The sequence below is a fragment of the Zootermopsis nevadensis genome, unplaced genomic scaffold (assembly GCF_977971745.1).
Source record: "Zootermopsis nevadensis isolate Lab colony 2312 unplaced genomic scaffold, Znev_1.0 Znev_ptg000010l, whole genome shotgun sequence".
Lineage (NCBI taxonomy): Eukaryota > Metazoa > Arthropoda > Insecta > Blattodea > Termopsidae > Zootermopsis > Zootermopsis nevadensis.
In genome coordinates, this window is record NW_028259142.1 from 6,348,387 (window position 1) to 6,364,257 (window position 15,871).

The 15,871-nt window shown below is 38.8% G+C and overlaps 2 protein-coding genes across 4 annotated transcripts in view; one reads left to right on the forward strand and one right to left on the reverse strand.

Moving 5' to 3' along the window:
- Nucleotides 1-15,871, forward strand: part of LOC110835981 (folliculin-interacting protein 2) — a 490,121-nt gene that overhangs the window by 268,767 nt on the left and 205,483 nt on the right. The gene's annotated exons all lie outside the window — the stretch shown is intronic.
- LOC110835967 (uncharacterized) lies at nucleotides 2,408-15,282 on the reverse strand. The gene is made up of 4 exons (XM_087346369.1): nucleotides 15,190-15,282; nucleotides 7,818-8,413; nucleotides 4,292-4,887; nucleotides 2,408-3,296 (listed from the first exon to the last, which is right to left on the reverse strand). The coding sequence occupies exons 1-4, from the start codon at nucleotides 15,196-15,198 to the stop codon at nucleotides 3,157-3,159; spliced, it is 1,341 nt and encodes a 446-aa protein (XP_087202495.1). The 5' UTR covers nucleotides 15,199-15,282; the 3' UTR covers nucleotides 2,408-3,156.

Below are 15,871 nucleotides of genomic sequence, written 5' to 3' on the forward strand. Positions count from 1 at the left end.
TTTTTCTTCTCTTTTGTGAATATTGTTGCCTCATTCTCACGAAAGAGTTTTCACGAATGTTGAACGTAAGACACGTGTAGTAAGTGTAACTATCTTTCATCTCCAAATGCCTATTTCGCGGAACGACGTAATACAAAGTACGTTTTTTGGGTCGATGAACAGATGATAGGTAGACTTATCAGTAGATTCAGCAGTAAAACAGTATTGCTGAGAACCAATTTGACTACATTTTAGGCAAAGCTCCATTGGAAGAAAAGACTATATGAAGTCTATTCAAGGGCTACTCGATTACGGTCTGCTAACTTGGCAACTGCTCAAGTATCTCGTCCAGGGCAAGGACTGCTTGAGGTCAGGTAGCCCCTTAATGGTCTTGACTTTTTCGTATTATTACGGAAAATCAGATATTTCGTGGATGTAATAACAATGAAGACCAAAGAAAATAAGTAGCTATACGGTTAAGTACTTATCTAATTACCAACTCCATGACGAATTTTCACTCAACATCGCGGTTGAATAATTAGCATTCCTTTGTATTCAGAAGGTCAGCCCGGAGATCGGCTATCCTGACTGAGGAATACCGTGTTTTCTCCGTGTAGTCTGGTAAAAGTTTAGCTGGCTCCTTCATCGCCCTGATGATGGAGGCAATAGGACCTCTGAAACGTCGATAATCTTTTGCCAGACTAAGCAACGACACAATCTAGAAAACGTTCATCTTCAAACTCACCGCCATGAGGAGTTTCATGTTTATCCCAGTCTCTCCAGGCAATGACCGCCTCCTTTCTATTATTTCCATTTCATTTTTATTTAGCCACTGTATCGTTCAATACTAATTGTTTGATAAACCACAAATAATGTCGTACTGCCAGATTTGCTGTACAGATGTGAATATTTAACAATTAGAGCAAAAGACATAATTAAAATACTGTCAATAGAAAAGAGATCGTTACGAACGGTTAAAGATTGCAGTAGCCTGCACCAAATGAATGATGAAGTCATCAGGAAAGAAACTAAATTATAGTCAGTACAAAATATAGTAGGGACCAGATTACTTGCTAGCTGAGCTCACTAGTGCTGTGGATAGTTGCACTCGGCACGGCCTGGTCGGTGCACGGAACGGCCGGGTAGAACTGGTAGAAAAAGCGTGGAGGTGCGCGCGCAGTGCTTATCACCTTGCCCTTCACCCCCGCGCCAAGAACTCGCAAGTAATTTGGTCCTTACTATAGATGAACACAGGCAAAGCTGGATAAATCATTTGGATAGAATGATGCGTGGCGGGATACCGAAGCAAATGCTGCAGTGCAGCTTAAATAATGCATGTTACAAAAGCTCTATTTAAATTGTAACCTCAGCCAGCTGCCGTTCATTCATTTCATTTCCACTACAAGGAAAGAGCCATTGGCCCGTTCCGAGACGGTTACTGAAGACAACTTGTCCTTATTAGTCTTGGAGGGTACATTTGAGCAGTGAGTGACAAGTCCACTGCCTCTGCACATTGTTATCTTCTAGAGCCATGTAGAAGTGAATCAAGGGAGACATGGGTGAGAAGTGGTTGCTGAATTTTGCTTACGTAACATCTCGTTCATGCTCGTAAGGTTCTTTTACATGCCGTAAATCTACGATATGGGACCGCCGGGTTTACTTCCCCTCCGAAGGAACAACGGATTTTTACCAGCCCTAAAAGTCCATCGACCGAGGCCGGGTTTAAACCCGCAAACCTTGGATCCAGTGGCTAGTCCACCGTGGGCATGCCGTTTTGTGCATTATAGAGTGGCACATCAATGAACTGTGATGTGGCGTGAAGAACACTTTTGGAACGTCAGTGTACACCAAAGAGTACACCTCGTCATTTTTGTTGTGGGCTCGACGCGTGGTTCAGATGTGAGAAATAAAGAAAAAAATACACTTTTTGACTGTGAAATAATATATTAAGAAACTCTCATTTTGATAGGAAGAAAGTGTGGAAAGCTGTTTCTAACATTTTTATTACAGTAATATGAATTTAACTTGACTAGCTTTCGTTTTGGAAACATTCAAATTTCGGGATGTATACTTTATGACTTAGCATAACGTAATCTGAAACACAAAGCAGCTGTAAATATTTATTGCTCACTAATGCAATTAGAACCGCAAAAATTGTGCTTCCTAGACATGTTCAAATTAACAGCTGTAGCGTTGAAGGCGCATTGGTTTTTGAACATAATTAGACACATGTCATTCACAATACACACGAGATATTTTTCCGCAGGTCATATACATTTCTCTATATTAAGTTAGCTTTGGGCATACGCACTCACAGATGTGCCATTATTTCTCGGGTTACTTTATACAGAACGTAGTGCCAGGGAGTTGGTCAATTATAAGACCGACAAGTTTTTGATATGACTTAATATAGAATAAATGATATACATTTAAGTATAATTGAGCTTTATTACAAAACAAGACTATTTTATACATTATTTTATTACAATTGGCTTAGCATATACAAAAATAAATAGACCATTGATGTTTAGAAATACGCTGTTATTATATATTATATATGTACATGTTAGAATTGCCTAGTCGTCAACTTACTGAACTATTATATTCAAAGTGAGCGATATAATGGATGCGTTACTTGAGTTAAAAATAAACTCGTAAATATCTGCACCTATTCTACCTTAATTATCATCATCATCATCATCACGTAGCCGTTAGAATATTTCGATCAGAAACTCCAATACTTAAAGACGTTTTTATTGACTTGCTGAAAGACGATACTTATTTAATTTAAAATTAGTCAAAAATTGATTATACGTTGTTTAAAAATGCATAAAAGAATATGCCTTATTTAGGAAATGTTGCCTATGACTAGCCAACGAAAATCAGCAATTACGGATTTTATTAGTGCATGACTGACATATTATGCGAATAAAATCTGCTGCAATTTAAAGCTTCTTTTAAACTAAGAGTTGATTACTTTTGAAGTCAAATTTCATTACGTCTGAATAAAAGTTACACAAGCATCTAAATACCACCCTTATTTTATCTGTTGCTATGATATTACCATCTGCAGAGATTTAAATTATTCCCATGTTTTGTTTCTACCTTTAAATCTATCACCACTGAAGATCATGTAGTAACGGTTTTTAGGTAAGGGACTACGAGTTTTTCTAACATTTATTTTCCGGGTTTCGGGTACTGATATCCAGACTGTGGTGAGAAGGAGGGTGTGCTAGGACGTTGGCCTCCTGGGATTCTGCCAAACCCTCCTGCACTAGGTTGTCTGCTGCCACCTGAAGGTCCAAACCCTCCGGAACCTATGAAGAAAGAAACACTTTAAAGAGGGAATAATTCAGACAGGCAATCTTTTTAAAGACAGTAGTAGTAGCTCAGTCTTTATGCCGTCGAATGATAGGAAACTTAATCAGAAAAATTATTAGAAGCTATTTACAAGATTACGTTTTCGCCTGATTTAGTATATGTTCACAGAACGTGCCTAAAATGTCTGAGAAAAAATTTGGGTTAAAAATTATCTGTTCCTCAAAGGGGCGAGACTCTTTATGCTACCAGAATGCAGTGCTAAAATATAATATCAAGGTTACAATAGAGACAGGATGTATATGGACCTGTTATTTAAAATGGCTTAAAATACTCAGACTGGTAGGTAAATTTCGACCCAACATAATGTAAGGATGAAATTTGATTACATTCCATAGACATATCAAAGTAAAAGTAGCACCGACAAGGCCAGTTGTCTGTGGCTCTGAAACCGTCAACGTGTTTAAAGAAAGCATCAGCTGCTTACAGTTATTTTAATCGGGATGTTGCGTTGAAACGTAAAAACAACGAAGTCTGACAGTATAGGAGCCTACGTAATCCTCTACAGATTAGTAGTAATTATAAATACCGCCTGCCTTCATGTTTGTCTCTCTCTGCATGCCGGCCACAGAATCCCTTTAAGATTTATTTTGTTTTAAAAATATATAGCAGAATCTATTACATCAGTATGTTCTTAGCAGTGATATTGTGTATCCTGCTTGGAAATAAAAATTACCTTTTAAAATTATTTAGATAAATGTAGTGATAACAGTATTTTTCGCACCATGTAATCTGCAACCCTATAATTCTCGCGTAGTTCGCACAGACTGATGGTAATGTTGTGTAAAGTCTTATGCGTGTCCAATTGTGTCAGTTTCGCTATTAAGCAGAAGTAGGAGTAAGTGGGTACGGAATAAAATTATCTTTCTTCCCATTTTATCGAACAAACTTTGTTTCAATCAGCACGATTTAACGGCGAAATCAAATTACGCACCTCCGAATGCACCACCTGGTTGACGTCCGGCACCACCGCCACCACTGGGGTATCCACCGCCGCCGCCACCACTAGGATAACCACCGGCACCACCTCCACTGGGGAATCCGCCGGCACCACCGCCACCCCCGCTAGGATATCCACCTGCACCTCCACTGGGGAATCTACCGGCACCTCCACCACTGGGGAATCCGCCGGTACCACCGCCGCCCCCGCTAGGATATCCACCTGCACCTCCACTGGGGAATCCGCCGGCACCGCCGCCACCCCCGCTAGGATAACTACCGGCACCGCCGCCTCCACTGGGGTATCCGCCAGCTCCACCTCTGCCCCCGGCAGCCCCTGCGGCCTCTTCACGTGCGTTCTGTTCCAGGGATCTGAGAATGGCCTCAGGGATTGGGGGCGGAGTAGGCAGGTGTTCGCCTTGCGGGACGAACCCATTCTCGTCAGCCGTGTACGTGAGACTGATTGTGATGCCATCGGGACCAGTGTATGAGTAAGAGCCTTGGACTGTCTGGGCTTCTGCGTCAGGTCCAGCCCCTGCGTTCTTCAAGTAACCCTGCTCTTGAGCTCGGGTGCCATCTCCAGTCTCGTAACTAGAATGAATAAATGAACTATGCACCCAAAGTACAAGAAGGTCGTGGAACCAAGCGATTAAATACGCTAGGACATTTCGACAGAAACCTCACAAGTCTCATGTTTCAAATATCCTATCTGCAGAAAGTAGTGGAAATGACATTTATTTTATTTATTATATAAATTTGTGATTTATCTTTACACAGAACTTCCGATAGTTTTTAATTTTACAATAGGTAGTCAAATATAAATTGGTACGAACGGGGCTCAATCCCCGACGGGTATAGGGGATGTTTCCTCTATCCTCTGCGTCCAGACCGGTTCTGTGGCCTACCGAGCCTGGGTTCCAGGGTCTTTTCCCGGGGGTAATGCGGTCGGGGCGTGATGCTTACCATTCATCCCCATCAAGAATGAGTAGGAACTATACCGCCTCACCCCGAAGCGCCTACGTAGCATATAGTGGGACAGCTTTACTCTTTTTACTTTTCACTTATGCCTTCAAGTGCAAAAATGGTTCTAGCTTTGATGCCCAGTTTTGAGTGATGGACAAAGTAACATAGAAACCGAGTAGGGTCATTACTTCTGAACATTCAAATAAGTAGACTGACTATGTAGTAACGAAGGACTCTTGTTACATACATGAAACGAGTTTTGAACATGTAACATTAACAACGGAGATTGATTGTTTTTCAGAAAGTAGATGAAGTGTGAAGAGAGTTAGTGGGTGTTGAGTATCTAATGTCTGCCCTATGTAAGGCTTTCCAAAACACCCAGCCATTAACCTACATATTTACGCTGAAGATGGAAAATGCAGTGTTTGCCAAAGATTGAATACCTTTCAATATTTGACGTGGCTTATCTCCGAAAGCCAGCGTTGAACGTTTTGTTAAGATGAAATAGTCTTCACTTCCAAAACAAAATTTTTGGTTCGCTTATACAATAAACGTGATTAAAGATTAAAATGTTACACATTTTAAATAAATACTGAAACATAAACAATTACCAAAATACGCTGCATGTGCAAAATTAATATTTATCGCTAGGAATGTATAAATAATCGAATTCAGTCACTTATTAGAAGGAATCTGGTAATATAATAATAATTAATAATTTGAATTGTCTTAAACTTTATACTAACCCCCAGTGTATAATTTTATTATTCAATTAATTTATATCTATTTAAGATCATTGCTTTTTTGTTTAGAATAACAGAAATAACTATTGCAGGCATGTATAGGATTTTATAAAAGACAACTCTCGGAGTGTTATTCTTTAACACTACGCGTAAAATATCTGTGTTGGAGGCTGTAGGGCTAGCGAAGAATATGAACAAAGACACGGTCTGGTAAAGTCATGAGACATAACAGACAGGGAACTTAGACAGTAGAGTTAAATTGTATGCACGTGACTCAGCATGAGAATTTAATCTCGTAAAAGCTGTCGCACGAACTCAATGCACGTGGAAACGGAACTTACATTCTGTGAAACAAAGGTAACAACATTGAATGTGGAAATGAAACAAAGAAGAATCCTGTATACTTTCATGACCACATGGAATGCTATTATATAATAATCTCTTTGAACTGAAATATCACGCAGAATTATGCTAATGTTGATGCTAATATTCTTATCAACTCATATTTTACAATAGGCTATATTTCATTCATACAACCTCCAAGTGAGAAATGTAATTTCAGTTACAAAATAATGATTGCTGGTGACACTGCATATATTTGTTACCACAGAGTGAGACACGCTACAAGTGGGTGAGAGTTACATTTGGTATTTCTGTATAATAAAAACATAAACATGGTATAGTTTTAAGTAGGCTTTACTAAATATATTGCGGCATGAATGTATTTTGTATCTCAGCGGCTTTTATAATATATGCCAGTGTATAGTCATAGGAATATTTTGTTCCATTGTTCGTTGTATGCGAGTTTCATAACAATATTAAAGTGACTGTGTCTTTGACGTCTGTCCTTCGTTCCGAAAGCCTTTGCAAGGAGCTGTCATTTTAAGTTCTGTTTACTTGTTACCAATCGCTGCTGAATTAATTCGGGTTCTCAAAGATATCTTACAGAACTTCTCGGAAAACATTTTAAAACGCATTCAGTTATTGCGTCATGATCATTTTATTTGCATAATTAACTGTTTTGTTTGTTGGTCTACCGCCAAATTATGAACTATATCGTAGTCGATGGCTTCCTGACAGTATCAGCATACTTTTTTACCATGCTCGAAGCAACATCCACCTCAGAGTTTTGTTTTTTCAGTGATTGTTTGTTGGGATTTTGAAACAGTTCGAAATTTTTCCTCCTTATTTTTGTCTCCTAGAATTATTAAGTTGGGATCACAGATTGATATATCAAATTATCAGCTACTTCTGTGTTTGCTTATATATTTAACTGCTTTGTGTTGCACTTCTTAATTATACTAACTTTACTCTTAACTATTCATTTTTCTTGTATACTAATTATGCGTCAATTGCAATATTCCTTTAACACTATGCTCCTAGGAATCACTTAGTATGGATCATCTCTCCTCAAGAGTTATATGTGAATCCTTATTTTTTTAAAACTGACAACTCTCTCAACATCACGAACGAGATCTATTCAATTATTTTATTAGCTGATTGTCTCTAATGGTTATTTAAACCGGCGCGGATCTGTCGCGTAGAACTAAACCTCGAAAGATCTGCCCTATGGGTCTGCAACAATCCACCACATGCAAAGGATATGAATTCTAGAAGTTACCCTACAGATTAGAAGATGGGGAAACTCATCGAACAGACTGAGCTGAAAGTCGAGTCTTGGCGGGATATGAACAGACGCAACTAACCGCAGCACTGAAGATGTCAGTACTTAAACTTGTGTGTGACACTAAAAATAATATTCTACTGTCGGAACTATAGACTGTTCTTCGCCGATAAATTATGTCTGTAACTGACCTGTATGAATAGCTTCCATCTCCGTTGTTTTCGTTCTCGTATCTCAAAATAGGTACCACTGGACCAGATGGTCCGCCTCCAGCACCACCTCCGAAGCCTCCAGCACCACCTCCGAAGCCTCCAGCACCACCTCCGAAGCCTCCAGCACCACCCTTGAAACCTCCGGCGCCGCTACCACCGCTGTATCCACCGCCAGCACCACCTCCGAAGCCGCCAGCACCACCTCCGGAGCCTCCAGCACCACCTCCGAAGCCTCCAGGACCACCTCCGAAACCTCCAGCACCACCCCCTAAACCTCCAGCACCACCTCTGAAACCTCCGGCGCCGCTACCACTGTACCCGCCTCCAGCACCACCTCCGAAGCCTCCAGCGCCGCTTCCGCCTCTAAAACCACCTCCAGCACCACCTCCGGCACCGCCTCCGAATCCTCCAGAACCACTGCCCCCAACTCTTCCACCACCAGGAGCTCCTGGTCCTCCAAATGGAGCCTGAATTGCTCCAGGAGAGCCCCCCGAGCCGGCTGCTCCTGTAGGTGGCAAGTAGGTGTTGTCGAGGCTGGCGGCTGCGGTCATGCCGACCAGCGCGACCATTAGAAACTGAAAGACACCGATAATATTGCTCTGGTATTAAAATTCTCTCTGATTTGTAATCGATTTTAATGTTTTATATTAATCCGTATTGTATTCAATTCCAGACTTCCCACGGATGGCAAGGCACACGCAGCGTTATAGATATTGGACTCATCAGTGCATTTTGAGAATTAAAACTCATCGTCACAGCAGTTTTCTGTGACATGTGCTTCAGATTATAACAGCGTGCATGAAGAAAATTACTAGGTTACACGGAAACTGAAAATATTCACCAATACATACCGTTCAGCATGGTGTGCATTGGTGGTTAGCAGTACATGGGTTCGATCGGGACGGCGACATTTAACGCTCCTGCTGTGACCCCCTTTTTGCGAGATGATGATGAAAGTGGAGTAATTGTTGGGATGAAACCGGGGGAAACCCCGGAGGAAAACTCCGTGATGCCTAGACCACGGCCTTGCCCAACACAAGTTGTAAATCTGAGCACCGCCGGGAATCGAACCCGGGACACCAGTATTACAAGTCCAGCGTTCTAACAGCTAGACCACCGTTTCACCTGATTAAACTCAATGAAGACCTAAAATTCTGTCTGGAATATTTATTTAAATTATTATATAATATAACGCTTCTTGTCAAATTTGGCGAATACTTTCAACATGAACTTACAGGAACACACATCACGAACCACAGTCTTGGCAACAAGACAGAAAACAGAAAAATCGCTTAACAGGTGTTTCGAAGACTATTTCGTCTCCTGTGGCACAGAATTACAAATTATACAAGGCTTACGGAGGAAAAATCTAAACGTTATTACCATTAATTTTGTACTAGGCTGATAATATGATATTACTAGCCGTCGTAAATACTATGTGATATGTGAACTTCGTAAAACTAATTTAATTTTGTTACCAGTAAATCTCCGTATGTCTCTTCAGCTGGAGGTAGTTCAATGCCAAGAAATCACAATACTAAACATAATCACTACAATAAGCCCACACCTCGAATCTGGAGAAGAAGGTAATATGTGCTCTCGAAACGTCAGCAATATTTTCATTTATAGATGCAGTGTTGTAGGCCTATAGCACAATTAAAACTTATCATTTATAAATATGTTTCAAGACTAGTTTACTATCGATGGCTGTCTTCTGGGTTGTTGCGCCGTGTAGTCTGGTAGAATTTTACTGACGTTTCAGAGGTCCTTGCTGCATCCATTATCAGGGCGATGATAGAGTCAGCAAGGATCTCTGAAACGTCGGTAAACTTCTACCAGACTTTACGGCTCAACAACCCAGAAGACAGCCATCTTCAGACTCATCGCTGTAAACACTTCAAATCCTACATAGAGTACTATCGTTTGAACCAATCACGTTGATGATAACCGATGATATGAAATGAACGGTAATAAAGTGGATAAGCAGTCGCTTTGGTTGTGTGAAAGGAAGACTAGCGGTTTACGAGTTACATAACGCAAGTCTGTGGCATAAGTGGCTTCCTGACAGCACGTACAAAGCAGTAGAACAGGTCGTGTTGAATTAGTGTAGAGAATTGATTGAGATGTTTCTTGTGAATGTAACCATTTCAATATGGCAAGATTATTACCTAATGGGACTGTGTTTGCACGTGAGATATAGCTCTCGGACAGTAACACCTTACGTGAAAATTGCTGTATTCTGGGTTGTTGCGCCGTGTAGTCTGGTAGAGGTCATCCGACGTTTCAGAGGTCATGCTGCCTACGTCGGTGGACATCTATCTACCAGACTACACGGCGCAAGAACCCAGAAGTCAGACATCTTCAGACTCACCACCTTCAAAACCTCAAATCCTACACGAAAGCTTATGTATTTAAGGGTTGCTTTAAGGTAATGATACAATTATTCTGTATTCGAAAGCCGAGCTACAGTTGCATAAACGTATTTTACTGTTTATCTCCAAGGAGACTACTAACAAAAATTGACTTTCAAAACTGTATAAAACTGGGATGCTATTGATAAGAACTAATCATGTGCATTTTATATTTCTTATAAGGCCACGTCTCCCAGTGTGCTAAAAAATAATCTGCATTTATTTAGTGTAGTAAAGTGCCTGTTTCTCATATCACACATTTTTGATTAACTATTACTTCGTGTTTGTAAATGCATGTATATTATGCAAGACTTCATACTTTCACAGCCCATGAATGTTATAAAACTTTCTTGGACCATCACCCATGTTAATATTGGATCAAATATATGTATATTAGATTCATATTTTATTTTTAATTCTTCAGTACCATTTATAACAATGTAAACAATAATTGTCAATTTTACCTCGTAACTTACATATGGAATTTTGCACACTATGGGAAATAAACAAAGAATTATTCTTTTGTGTCATTATGTTGGGGTTGGAAGTTCGAAATGACATATCACACGTTTTTATTATTTACTGTCAATGTCTCACTATGGGGTCTGCGTGGCCGCGCGGTCTGAGGTGTGGGCCTTGTACCGCTTGGTCGCTGGGACCGTGGGTTCGAATCCCACTCAAGCCATGGATGTTTGTCCGCGTTTTTCTGTGTTGTTCTGTCCTGTGTACAGGTAGAGGCCTTGCGACGGGCCGATCCCTCGTCCAAGGAGTCCTACCGAATGTCTATAGATCAAGCCAACGAAAAGTTCGGACCCGCAGTTCTCAGGCACTTGAAGAACGTGTCGTCTCAGTATCCCAGTCTCACTATGGTGAATGGACTATTTATTTATTTTTATATCTCCTAGTAACAACCAGACAGAGAACGGAAACAACCTGGGTGAGGAAAAGATTAAATTTATGCTGTAGATAGGATGCTATCGTAGACTTGTTTGGTTAAGATAATTAACACGTGACGTGAATATAATTATGTGGCGCAGAATTGGCCGTCCGCTGACTTCCTATGTCTTTACAGAACACTTTACAAGTCCTTTGCAGTCGGTACGCCGAGAGAAAGTTGATTCTGTCGGTAATGTACGCAGTCTTGTGTTCGCCAACATTACGTGTTTCTATTAAATGTATCACCTATCATCATTATCACACAACACGTTAGTTACTTTCTTCAGATATTGACTCGTGAAAAATGAATTGTATTCCGAATATTTAAACTATAAAGTACGAGTATGTATTTGAAGAATATACTTGCGAACAAGTGTTGTACATTAGTCTTGTCTCTTTGTTATTTTTTTATCCCTTTCGTCAATTTATCTCCTTCCCTCATCTCTTATTTATTCCTCTCTCATCTCTTTCAACTTACAACACTGACAAATATAAGCCACGATACTACTCCTAAAAACTGCCTAATGGCAACAGCATCTAAAAAAATTCCATCTAGCGTCATTACTGTAAACTTGTACGTCTCTGCTAGCGTAACTTGAAAAACCATCAAATTGGACTGTATACAGTAATCTATAAATGAGAACCTGTAACGCAGTAATATTGTGAACATAATTTATAAGGCAGTTGCAGTTAAAAATATATTTATTTGTAGTGCACAATTTCAGTGCATTTCCGTATCATTATATACTCTAACATGCATGAGAAAGCATTTGTGCCTTTTCTGCATTTGTTACCTTTCTTTCCTAATGCGGCCACTCCTAAAAAATTTAAATACATTTCTAAGTGTACAATACAGCTAATTTGGTTTAGCTTTGTAAAAAAATAATTTATTGAAATTAATTTAATATATTGAAAATGCGTTTGTTTATACATCTCCTTCATATAATTTTATTTATACGTATAAATTTCTTGCAACGAACTTTGCTCTCCTTTCTTCATAATTTGGAATAGATAGATTAATATTTGTATTATTAAATTATACTCGGAGTATATTTAAAATATCGATAAGTAGTTTTAGATAATGTCAAATTCTTGCGGTCTGAAAGCTTCGAAATGTGATCTAGAGTAAAATTATTTAGACAGCCAAGAGCTCAGATATATACAAGTACTATTATTAAAATTATTTGAATTTTGTACCTGGACAACAGGTGTTCAGTAAAAACGTGCCCCGAGCTAATTCATAGGCCATTTAATGTTAATAGAAGTGGCACAGGAAAGATCATAAAGCAAATTCGCTTTGTAAGTTACCAGGACGAACAAAGGTAAACATTTTGCCGGTGTCTTACTAATAAAGCTTTCTTTCGTGATTTCTTTTGATTTGTGGTACTTTATTGTCACTTTCAAACTGAACGTAGAGTTTACATAATAATGCTCGAAATTTATTTTAACATTACAAAAAAGTTCCCATATCAGTGCCCGAGTTTTACTGTTGGGTCAAAAGAAACATTTTCCCATTAATGTTCCATATTTACTTTTATATCAAAAGCAAAGCTCTATTAAGTGATTGGACTTTACTCTTAGTTACGTTAAAAGCAACGTATCTACAGTAATGCTTGTTTATATTACCTTAAAATAAACGTTTCCATTACATCGCTCTGAGTTTAGTGTTGTTACAAGCAAAATTTTCATAACAATGCTAAAAATTTAATGTAACGTTAAAAAATGTTGGTACCAATATTCGAAGTTTACTGTTACATTAAATGAACATCTCCAATACAGTTCTTGCTGTTCATTGTCTCGCTGTAATAGCAATGTTCAATATTTAAACGTCTCCATAGCAACACTCAAAGTTTATTGCTACGTGAGAAGTAGGCCTAACTTTTCTGTAACAACGCTCAAAGTTTCTGTTGTCTGAAATGTTTCCATAGCAGTCGTAGAAATGAACTGTCGCATTAAAAGAAATATCTCCACAGTAAGACTCAAAGTTTACGATATCATTAGTTAGTATCTCGTGTGTGCTTAGAGAGAATTAGGAAAACCAGGTAAAATCTATCAGGATAGCCGATCTCTGGGCTGATATTTTAGCGTGTAAACAACTGGACATTAGTTAGCGACGTTCTAAAGAAATTAACTAAACTTAAACTTTCTGAGTAAAGTATGAACTAAATATTCTAAGAAAATATTTTCATAATTCTACTTCTATTATTGAGGTCTGCAGCTAGATTTTTGTTCTTTTTCTTCTTGTTCTGACACGGAATTCACAATGAACAACTCGTCGGTTTTTCTGCCAACTTGTTTTCGAATTATGCCGTTTACCTCAGTCATTCAAAGCGATTTAAAATAGGTTGTACATCCCTAGAACCAGGTTACAGCAGCCCTGATTGTCGGCAATATTACTATACATAACAACCTACTTATTCGACTTCGGGTACCGTCAACGGTTTAAGTAACATCTTGAATTACATAAGAACGACGGATCTTTGTCGTGAAACAGGTCGTATTAACAAATCTCTTGGCATCTCAACTATATACAATTAGTAAACTGCAGAAGTAATTAGTTTTCGGTATTACAACGTTCGCAGAACGTAAGGATGCTACCTTACTTCGTAGTCAGAAGGTCCCTGTTACAAATTTCAGTCCGGCTCCGGCTGTCCTGACAGGTTTTTCGTTGTTTTCCTCCGTCCGTAGCTACAAATTCCTGAAAATTGTTTTATATTTCGACACGACCTTCCTTTGTCCTTTCCAATAAAATATCTACTAATTATCCTAACATTACAAAGGCATATTCTGAGCTATTGAAATCGTCATTAAACATATGAAGGTACAACATTTACATATACCTATGTTGAACAATTTTAGACTCTCGACAAAAACAATTTTTATTCTGTAAAATCGTAAAATAATGCAGATGTACGCTATGGTAAATTTTAAGTTCATTATAATAGACTTTGTGGGTGTATAATGTGTAGGTTCATGGATGAAATATCCAATCGCTGGAAGATGGTGATGTTTTGTTTTCACTATGATGTAATCTCCTCGGAATGGCGGTGTTATGCTTTTGTTTTGTACTGCTGGACTTTCGTTATGTGGCGCTACACGAGTTAAAGTGGAGTTGGTTTCAACACGATAATTCTGTAGAGCAGGAATGTCAGACTCCAAAGGGGCCGCTCAAAAAGTAGTGACTGTTTCGGAGACTATCGCAATGATAGGAAAATTTATAACCGCCTACTTTAATTTCAAGTTTGAGGTCAGTGAGACATATAGTTACTTTCTCTGACACCCCGCCACAAATACGTACAAATGTGAATTTAATTCCATGACATTTCCACTTTATTTAATTTAAGTATAAAACAGCAGCACGTAAATCACTATTTTACCAGCATTTAGTACTTCACATTTGTTAAAACTTAGAAAATTTGAGACCCCCACATCATGTATAATTCGACAAATTTCGGGCAGAAAATTTGACATGGCTCCTGTACGATTCAACTCATATTTGCGTCGCTTATTTTTATTCTGGTTATATTTTGATTATGGATTATGAAGCGGATATATGAATACAAATTATTATTATTGTCTTTACACATTATAACTAACCGAATGATACGAGACCCTTCTTAAGCAGTTAAATCTTGCTCAGCGGACCAAGAGATTCGCCTTTATGATGTTCATCGCCGTTATCACAAAAGCCTATTTTTCGACCCTCCACCGAACCATTAAAATCCAACTCATATTTCCATTACCACGTATCTTATATTTATTTTAATATTATCCTGCCATATCTCTAATCGTATTTTTAATTAAGATGTTATATGGATTTATTAGTTTACTCACGAGCTGTCCATCTAGACATTCTTAATTTAATTTCCCTAACGGTACTGTAAGAATAGTTGAATAATGAGTGTTAGAAACTGAGGTATATTAATTTTTGAACAGTTTTTGCCCTGTTGTGTTCCCTTCAGAAGTGTAAAAGTGTTTGCATGTGTGATATTCCACATACTCACAATATTCATGTCCAGTGGTCCTATGTTCACAGCCGCTGGATTGTTGTGATGTACCTGCTCTGGTGTCGGTCAGTATTTATAGGAAAACCCATGCACCTCCCACCACTGTAGGTCGCTGATGATGAAACGAGAGCATCCCTCTGCACCATATTGCTCGCGGGTGCAGAGGAGTTGGGCACGCACCATCCATGACGCATTGCACTTTCTAACAAATGTTACTGCTTCTTCTCTTCGCCATTTGAAGGACTTTGTGTCAGCGTCAATATTAATCTCGATGCATATTCAATTTTGCTTTTTCGTGTCGACCTGTCGAAACCAGTTACTGTTTTGTGTGCGTGTTCGATTCCAATTAGAGGCATGAATGTTTTCTTGTTTGTCTTTCAAAGACACAGCCCTTGCTGCTGACTCGTATCAAGTCTAAGTATTCTGTTACCCAATTAAATATATTTTTTCCTTTTTCAAAAAGATATCAATGATTACCAGAGTCAATACAACGCGAAAGTGTTTGGAAATTATTGGTACATATTTTGGAGTTCGTAATGTTTTACATGAAAATAGTGACAGACCACTGCAAATGTACGTGCGGAATGTGGCTAAATTACAGGTTCTTACCCACAAATATGAATGGAGATATTTTCGCAAATTTTTACATTTATATTTGATTGCTTTAATCTCTGAGATC

Excerpts from the sequence above, each read along its gene's own strand:
- LOC110835967 (XM_087346369.1), bottom strand. Across the intron at positions 4,888-7,817 it reads GATGGAAGCTATTCATACAG|TTACGAGACTGGAGATGGCA; the intron begins GTCAGTTACAGA and ends TATTCATTCTAG. Across the intron at positions 3,297-4,291 it reads ACCAGGTGGTGCATTCGGAG|GTTCCGGAGGGTTTGGACCT; the intron begins GTGCGTAATTTG and ends CTTTCTTCATAG.